The sequence below is a fragment of the Watersipora subatra genome, chromosome 4 (assembly GCF_963576615.1).
Source record: "Watersipora subatra chromosome 4, tzWatSuba1.1, whole genome shotgun sequence".
Lineage (NCBI taxonomy): Eukaryota > Metazoa > Bryozoa > Gymnolaemata > Cheilostomatida > Watersiporidae > Watersipora > Watersipora subatra.
In genome coordinates, this window is record NC_088711.1 from 61,525,482 (window position 1) to 61,535,568 (window position 10,087).

The 10,087-nt window shown below is 35.6% G+C and overlaps 1 protein-coding gene and 1 pseudogene across 1 annotated transcript; one reads left to right on the plus strand and one right to left on the minus strand.

Moving 5' to 3' along the window:
- Positions 1-3,893: 3,893 nt before the first annotated feature.
- On the plus strand, positions 3,894-4,919 carry LOC137394434 (zinc finger protein 474-like; annotated as a pseudogene).
- Positions 4,920-7,465: 2,546 nt separating this feature from the next.
- Positions 7,466-8,293, minus strand: LOC137394435 (uncharacterized). Its single transcript, XM_068081155.1, has one exon. It carries the CDS (start codon positions 8,291-8,293, stop codon positions 7,466-7,468), a length of 828 nt encoding a protein of 275 aa, XP_067937256.1.
- Positions 8,294-10,087: the final 1,794 nt, after the last annotated feature.

The window sequence follows — 10,087 nt, forward strand, 5'->3', positions numbered from 1 at the left end:
ATACCAACCACATTGATGTTGCTAAAGTTTACAGTGACATTAGTTTAGTATACAGATCCAAAGATAAGCGTACACAGGCCTCAATATATAAGAAAAGATCACTTGCTATCATGAAGGCAAGACAAACATCATCATCTCCATAGAGATATCAAAGTAAACAAAAGAACAAAACTGACTACACAGACCTAATATGTATTTAACTGACTATTCATAATTTAACACTCACTAACTAGGATCATCCAACTCTAATGTGATGTTATTTTATGTATGTTACGTTATGGTAGACTCACGCATTTTCAAGTCTTTCTCTGTTGTTTTAACTATCTGTTCAATGTCTTCATGTTGACTTTCAACAAGCCATATATAATAGAGTTACACTTTAGTGCATTTCTCCTCTGAGTTTTCTCCTGTTTTTTGAAGTTATATTCCAGTCTTGAGGCAATATCAACAACATTAGATTGGTGCTTAGAATTAGAGGAAGCTATGTCACCATAGGACTCTGGTATTTAGACTTACTTCTATCATCTTTGACATTGAATCAACTTTAGTATTCATTTAATTGATTTTGCATTGTTTAGTATAACCATGTCATAGACAGTGGCCAACGCATCAACTTTTATACCCATCTTTTTCATGTTATATACCCATCTCTTTCATGTTATATACCCATCTCTTTCATGTTATATACCCATCTCTTTCATGTTATATACCCATCTCTTTCATGTTATATACCCATCTCTTTCATGTTATATACCCATCTATTTCATGTTATATACCTATGTCTTTCATGTTATATACCCATCTCTTTCACGGTATATACCCATCTCATTCATGTTATACACCCATCTCTTTCATGTTATATACCCATCTCTTTCACGTTATATACCCATCTATTTCATGTTATATACCCATGTCTTTCATGTTATATACCCATCTCTTTCACGGTATATACCCATCTCTTTCATGTTATATACCCATCTCTTTCATGTTTTATACCCATCTCTTTCATGTTATATACCCATCTGTTTCATGTTATATACCCATCTCTTTCATGTTATATACCCATTTCTTTCATGTTATATACCCATATCTTTCATGTTATATGCCCATCTCTTTCATGTTATATACCCATCTCTTTCATGTTATATACCCATCTCTTTTATGTTATACACCCATCTCTTTCATGTTATATACCCATCTCATTCATGTTATATACCCATATCTTTCACGGTATATACCCATCTCTTTCATGTTATATACCCATCTTTTTCATGTTATACACCCATCTCTTTCATGTTATATACCCAACTCTTTCGTGTTTTCTTTGATTTTATGAAATTGTATGAACTCTTCAAGTTTTGCCTCACATGTTTTACAGTAGTAGCACACACCCTGCTTGTCGCAGACTGTGTACTCTTAACTGGTTACACTTTTCCAGTCCTTAAGGCAAGCATGGTGCAAAATTCTCTGGCACCTCGAGCATTGCAAAAAGGTTTCATACCTTAATTTTTTGCGAGCATTCAGCACATGTGTCAAACTTTGACATTAATGAAAAACTTCTCATACGATTAACCTTAGGACAACCTGACATACCCAGACAACCCCACATACAGTCCCTCTGCAATAGCTGTTCTAAGTACTTATAGAGTACACAACAGCATGCACCCATTTTTTAGAGTTGAGCTTCTTGCTTTTTAATTAAGGTTGTTATGGTATATATAATAATAATGATACCGTTGGTAATTTATTTTCTAACATTAAATTACAATTAACGATTACAATACAAAAACCTGACTCTCGGCGCCTGGAAATGTAAAGCCAGAATATCCCTATTGCTCAGCACATGGAGATCCAACTTATGCTTTCAAACCAGCTCACAGGAGTTAGTTGTTTATTTAATGTTCATGTGAATGGCATGTTTAGAATGAAATGGAAGGGTGCTGACATATGCTCTGCTATCTAAATTTTAAATAATACAGAAATATTTTATCTACTCAGGCTATCCTTACCTTTAATGATTTCCCCTCAGTTGTTGTATGTGCATGACATATAGAAATACTTATTATTGAGAGTTGTCTTTTCTCGTGTGTTTGGAAACATCTAGTACTAAAAAAATAATAAAGAGGATCAAAAATAGCAAGAAAATAATACAAAAAGTAAAAAATATACAATAAGGAAAAATACATATGTTAAACGAAAAAAGTCAATGCAAATTTGAAAAGCACAGTACGAAACAACAATATGAAATTGAACGAAAAAATAGAGAAAACATAACCCAACCCAACAAGATCCAAATTCCAGTAGAGCAAGCAAACAAAAGACACAAAAATAAGAAACTTGATTAAATAAGAAAAAGCAAAAAATCAACTCACTCATCAAAGGCATGTCACAATCTAGCACAAACAGCAATCACAAACAAGTGAGAAAAGATTTACCTACCAAGATCAACCCCCAGCAAACTAACACATCAATAATCTGTACACAATCAAAGTGAGATGAAGAGTATAAACATCAATGGCGTCACCCTAAGTCACCAAACCACCCTGTTTATACAAAAATCTATCTATAATTAACCTGAGATGAAACTAAAATATTGAAACAATTTAATAATTCTTATAATAGATGAGTAAGATAGACATGCTATAATAATATAAGAACAATAATAAGTACTATTTGCTAAGACTAAATATAATGAAAATCTGCAGTCCGTCAGATAAAACATGTCCAACTGGCAGGAATTCTGATTCTGAAAATTTTTTTGGAACTTCAAAATTAATTTATTATTGCAATTTTTAGCTACAAGTTAAATGTTCCAATGCAAATACCTAAGCACTGTTAAAATTGGTTAATGGTCTATCTAGTACTTTCAGTACACAACATTATATATTTACCGATTACACACGTATATTGTTGATCCGTTATAATACATCCATTGATAGGTTCCTGTTAGTAGTTAAGTATAATTGAGGTTTCTCGAAGTGTCAACCAAACAATCTGTTATCTAATCATATGCTCATTACATTTGATAACTTTTGCTCATTGATAGCTTATTTACAGATTATGATCTGTTATTTTCTAAAATAAATTTCTATATGCCCTTCTTGAAATATCCTAAGTGTTAAAAGTTAGGCTCCTTGTCAGTATATTAATTAACAAAACCCACTAATAGCAGAAATGTAACTGCAGAACATACCTTCTTTGACTGTACCTGCTTGCAGTTGGACAGTATGAGTATTTTAGTAATTTAGTGAGTAAGAAATTCTACTGTGGACTTGGAGAAACTAATTTGGTTCACTGCACTGAGTTTACTGAATTAAATGGCTTCTATCAAGCTCAGGAAAACCAGATGTTGCTAAAAACTTGTTTGAATTGAAAAACTAGGTTTTTGCTGTGCTTATTAAAACCTAACACTGACACACAATTATTGTTGTTTACTTAATGCATATTAGGCAGCATGTTAACTAGTGGAATAGTGTTTAGTCAAGTATTCTGTATGATCTATAAATACCAATCCTCTAATAGTTTCTCATTGTATGATTGGATGGTCACTCGTGAGTTTACAATCAGCTGCATTTTTCACAAGAATGCATAACACTGTTGGAATGTGTAAAACTCTCTACGGCTTTGGAAAGTTACCAGGACTTATGAACACAATTTTAATAATTAATGCTGTTCAGCATTGCTACTCATTGTTTCACTACTAAAACATGTATATTCTTGAAAATAGTGAGCGTAAAGGGTAATTTTATTTATGAAAAAGTGCTGTAAGATTGCAAGAGTACAATAAAAATATAATTATGTTGTAGGTAGAACCAGCTGCTAGTCAGTAGAGAAAGTTAAATATTGCCAGCATTAGCTAATCTTTGTCGTGCATAACATAAAATTATTTCAAAATGCTTCGACCAATATCTGTTGTTTGCTACATATGCGGTTGGAATTTTGGCACAAAGTCCATCAGTATACACAAGCTTCAGTGCCTCAAAAAATGGCACATAGAGAATGACCAATTACCAAAGAAAATTTGGCAACCTCCCCCAAGAAAGCCAAAACTCCTGCCAGATATTGCTATCAAAGGTTTGGGGTCGAATGCTACCGGTATAATAGGTCAGTATAACATTGAACAACTGAATGAAATGGCATGGCAGGCTGCCCAGTCCAATCTAGTACCATGTGAGATCTGTGAGAGAACATTCCTACCAGACAGGCTTATGGTGCACCAGAAAAGCTGTCGGCATGGAAAGTCTGCTAGACCTGTAAATGCATCACGATCGTCTACTGCAACCTGTCCTGGCACTGTAACTTTGAAAAACCTTCAAATATTAAAACGGGAAATGTTGGGCAATGGAATATCAGCTTTGCCAAAACCCAATGTGGCTGTGGCTCCACCTCCTTACACACATCAGCCAACCGAACGGGACATCTTCCGTGCTCCTGGAGAGTTCAAGCGAAGCCCTTCATGCAAAAGATCCTTTTTACCAAATCGATTTGAAATGCATGTCAAGTCTTGTGGTGCTCCTATATCTTGACCATCTCTTCCAAAAACTCCAAAAAAATTGCACCAATCAGTGCTAGGTCTGTGTCAAAAAACCAAAAACAACAACTCCTCTAGACTGACATCCGCTAGTACATTTTCTCGCGCAAGTACAATAACTCTTAACAGCAATTGTCAGCAGCCAGCTCCCGCTCAGGCTGTGAAACCAACACAATCGCTAGGCGCTTTAACATTTTGCTATATTTGTGGTAGGGAGTTTGGCTCTCGGTCTATAGGAATTCATGAGCCACAGCGTTTGAGGCGGTAGCACCAGGAAAATAACCGTCTCCTTTTGCAAAAACGTAAGCCCCTACCCATCAAGGCAGCAGCCAGCCGGACTAGTTTGCAAGGGCAAGTTAAGAGACATCCAGCTGCAGCAGATCTTTGATTGGCTCACCCATCTGTCTGTGTTACAGTATGATATAATCATCATGCTTACTACTTGCTCCTTGACATGGTTATAGCATCTTAGCTTAAACACGATAAGATTGGCATGCCCACAGTTTTATATAATCGTTAAATTTAAAATTAACATGCTTTGAATGTTAAAGGTGACCAATGAAGCAATAAGTCATTCTTTGGCTCTCTTTCGCATCATATTTTTAGCATTTCAATAATGATAGCGGTTTTATCAACGGAAGAGTTTGAAAGGCGAATGTATAATTTGTCAAACAGTGTCAAATCATTCTTGTGGAACAATCAAGTAATGGTTTTAACAGGTTTGTCAGTCAAAATGACATTTTTAGAACCTACACTAGTTTTAGATGTTGTCTATGGGTTCACACAGAAAAGATGATCAAGAGAAGATTACTCCTGAACACTCTAGGAGTGGCATGGTAACTTGTGGAAACTGCAGCAAATCTTTCCCTCCAGAACGCCTCCCAATACATCAGAGGGCCTGTAGGCCATCCAGACCTGGCACCAGGACTCTCTCCAGGTCTATAGACCTGGAGAGAGTCCTGGTTAATTATAGATAGAGGTTAATTATAGATAGATTTTTGTATAAACGGTGGTTTGGTGACTTAGGGTGACGCCATTGATGTTTATACTCTTCATCTCACTTTGATTGTGTACACATTATTGATGTGTTAGTTTGCTGGGAGTTGATCTTGGTAGGTAAATCTTTTCTCACTTGTTTGTGATTGCTGTTTGTGCTAGATTGTGACATGCCTTTGATGAGTGAGTTGATTTTTTGCTTTTTCTTATTTAATCAAGTTTCTTGTTTTTGTGTCTTTTGTTTGCTTGCTGTACTGGAATTTGGATCTTGTTGGGTTGGGTTATGTTTTCTTTATTTTTTCGTTCAATTTCATATTGTTGTTTCGTACTGTGCTTTTTAAATTTGCATTGACTTTTTTCATTTAACATATGTATTTTTCCTTATTGTATATTTTTTACTTTTTGTATTCTGTAGCCTGAGTAGATAAAATATTTTTGCATTATTTAAAATTTAGATAGCAGAGCATATGTCAGCACCCTTCCATTTTATCCTAAACATGCCATTCACATGAACATGAACATTAAATAAACAACTAACTCCTGTGAGCTGGTTTGAAAGCGTAAGTTGGATCTTCATGTGCTGAGCAATAGGGATATTCTGGCTTTACATTTCCAGGCGCCGAGAGTCAAGTTTTGGTCTATAAATTTACTGTTAGAAAATAAATTACCAACAGTATCATTATTATTATATATACCATAACAATCTTAATTAAAAGGCAAGAAGCTCAACTCTAAAAAATGGGTGCACGCTGTTGTGTACTCTATAAGTACCTAGAACAGCTATTGCAGAGGGACTGTATGTGGGGTTGCCTGGGTATGTCAGGTTGTACTAAAGTTGATCGTACGAGAAGTTTTTCAACAATGTCAACGTTTGACACATGTGCTGAATGCTCTCAAAAAATTAAGTTATAAAACCTCTTTGCAATGCTCGAGGTGCCAGAGAATTTCGCATCATGCTTGCCTTAAGGACTGGAAAAGTGTAACCAGTTAAGATTACACAGTCTGCGACAAGTAGGATGTGTGCTACTACAGTACTGTAAAACATGTGAGGCAAAACTTGAAGAGTTCATACAATTTCATAAAATCAAAGAAAACACGAAAGAGATGAGTATATAACATGAAAGAGATGGGTAGATAGCATGAAAGAGATGGGTATATAACATGAAAGACATGGGTATATAACATGAAAGAGGTGGGTATATACCGTGAAAGAGATGGGTATATAACATGAATGAGATGGGTATATAACGTGAAAGAGATGGGTATATAACATGAAAGAGATGGGTATATAACATGAAAGACATAGGTATATAACATGAAAGAGATGGGTGTATAACATGAAAGAGATGGGTATATAACATGAAAGAGATGGGTGTATAACATGAAAGAGATGGGTATATAACATGAAAGAGATGGGTATATAACATGAAAGAGATGGGTGTATAACATGAAAGAGATGGGTATAAAAGTTGATGCGTTGGCCACTGTCTATGACATGGTTATACTAAACAATGCAAAATGAATTAAATGAATACTAAAGTTGATTCAATGTCAAAGATGCTAGGAGTAAGTCTAAATACCAGAGTCCTATGGTGACATAGTTTCTCTAATTCTAAGCACCAATCTAAAGTTGTTGATATTGCCTCAAGACTGGAATATAACTTCAAAAAGCAGGAGAAAACTCAGAGGAGAGATGCACTAAAGTGTAACTCTATTATATATGGTTTGTTGAAAGTCAACATGAAGACATTGAACAGATAGTTAAAACAACAGAGAAAGACTTGAAGATGCGTGAGTCTACCATAACGTAACATACATAAAATAACATCACATTAGAGTTGGATGATCCTAGTTAGTGAGTGTTAAATTATGAATAGTCAGTTAAATACATATTAGGTCTGTGTAGTCAGTTTTGTTCTCTTGTTTACTTTGATATCTCTATGGAGATGATGATGTTTGTCTTGCCTTCATGATAGCAAGTGATCTTTTTTTATATATTGAGGCCTGTGTACGCTTACCTTTGGATCTGTATACTAAACTAATGTCACTGTAAACTTTAGCAACATCAATGTGGTTGGTATCATCTCTGTAAACAGCCTTTAACATGACTAGTGCTTGTCTGCAACATTCTAAAGTTTTTCTGTAGTCACCCAATGAACTGTGTGCTGATCCAATGTTTCTGTAGCTAGTAGCAATATTGATATGGTTGGTGTTCTTTCCATACACCGCCTTTTGTATTCGTAGTGCCTTTTCATAATATTCCAATGCTTTTCTGTAATTACCCTGTGATTGGTATGTTACACCAGTGCTATTGTAGATACTAGCAATATCAGTGTGGTTGGCAGGATCTCCATACACAGCCTTTTGCATTACTAGTGCTTTCCTAAGATATTCTAACGCTATTCCGAAGTCACCCAATGAGCTGTGTGCTGAGCCAATGTTATTGTAGGTGGTAGCAATATAAGTATGGTTGGCAGTATCTCCAAATGCAGCCTTCAGTATCACTAGTGCTTTGCTATGATATTCTAAAGCCCTTTTGTAGTCACCAACTAAGTTGTGTGCTGAGCTAATGTAGTTGTAGCTAATAGCAATATCCGTATGGTTGGTGTTGTCCCCATACACAGCCTTGTTTATGACTAGTGCTTCTTCGTGATTTTCTAATGCTTTTCTGTAGTCACCCAGTATGCAGTATAGTGCACCAATGTTACTGTTGCTGTTAGCAATATCAGTGTAGTCGGCAGCATGTTCATATAGAGCTTTTCGCATAACTAGTGTTTTGCTATAATATTCTAGTGCTTTTCTATAGTCGCCCAAAGAGCAGTAGGCTGAACCAAGATGGTTGTAGTTGAAAGCAATATCAGTGCGGTTGGTATTTTCTCCATATACAGCCTTATGAATGGCTAGTGTTTTTTGTATGATACTCTAATGCTTTATTGTAGTCAGCCATTGCATAGTGCACTGAACCAATGTTAGCAAAGCTGACAGCGATTGAAGCATGGCTTGTGTTATTTCCATACAATGCCCTTTGTATGTCTAGTCCTTTGGTGAAATAATCCAATGCTTGGTTGTAGTTACCCAAATGAAGATGTGCTAAACCAGTACTATTGTAAGCGGCAACAACATCTAGATCATCCATATCTCAATATATATAGTTTGAGTCATCTTTAACATTTGAGTAAAATACTCCAATCCTTTCTCATATTCACTTAGTGTCAGATATACAAACCCTACATTATCATAAGTGATTGCCATATCTATTTGATTGCTTTCATCTTTTCCTTCACCGCCCATATCGCCTAGCAGGCTCATATCATAATCCACCTACAAACACAGGGACGAGTAAAAAGTCTGGTTTAACACCAGCACATGCATAATTTAAATTTAAATGTTGGTATGTGTACTCTCAAGCATTATCTACTCTATGTTCTGTCTGAGCATTTTGTCATCTCATGTAAACTGTTATAGTTACAATCGCTATAGTTATATTTATGGCTGTTAAGTCTTTATAAATCATTCGATTTCAATTTCATAATTAGATAACATAAATCTGTCAACAATTATGTAGTGTACATTAATAGTTGAGATAACAAAAGGTTGCCGAGGTTGTTTGTTTTAATTACAGATGAGTTTGTTTTGTAATGTTTTGATTAATGGAATTTACAAGAACACACTTTTATTGATGAATTGATGGCAGTTACAAGCGATAGATACACTTTTCAGAGATGTTCATGTACATGAGTTTACCTGAGGTTTACTAGAGTGTATCTCTGCCTATACAGTATGAATCTCTATACAGTATATCCCTATACAGTACACTATATCCCTATACAGTACACTTTTCAAAGATGTTCATGTACATGAGTTTACCTGAGGTTTACTAGAGTGTATTTCTGCCTATACATTATGAATCCCTATACAGTATATAAACAGTATATACAGTATTGTATAAACAACCAACCTCTTTAATCAGTTGATGAGCTGCTCTGTAGTCTCCATGTTTTTGTGGCAGTGTGCAGCCAAAAGCTTCCAGAGTCCTTTGTGATTTTGTTCTGAGAGGAAATATTTAAAATACTTTAATGCATACTTATAGTTCTGTGTGTAGTAGAGAAGGTATGCACACAGTTCTATACGTTTTTTGAAGATCTCCTCTGGTGAACCTAGTTGAGAGGATGTTGAACTGTTGAGTATCTTACAGCACAAAGAGCAGCTGATTGAGTTGGCAGCAGAATAATTACCAGTGAAATAGAGAACGTCTGCTTTCACCCCGAATTCATTTTTGAGACAGCATAAGATAACTCCTGGTCACCCTGATAATACTTGTCAATCTGTACAAACTCAACCTGTGATAGCATCTTAAGATAAGCTGAAGTTCGAATGTATATAGAAAGAACGAGGAGAATATTCAGGTACCGATGAATGTCTGGTGATGGAAGGCCTTGCTGTCAGAGCTCTGAATAGATAGCCCATTGAATGACGGCAATTGAGTTCGAGCCACATCTTCATATTGTTAGCGAGAAGAGTCAGATATCTGAATAGTTCTTCCTTCACCTTGACATTGAG

Bases quoted from the DNA above. Each gene is read 5' to 3' on its own strand.
- LOC137394435 (XM_068081155.1), bottom strand. From the start codon at position 8,293: ATGCGAAAAGCTCTATATGAACATGCTGCCGACTACACTGATATTGCT.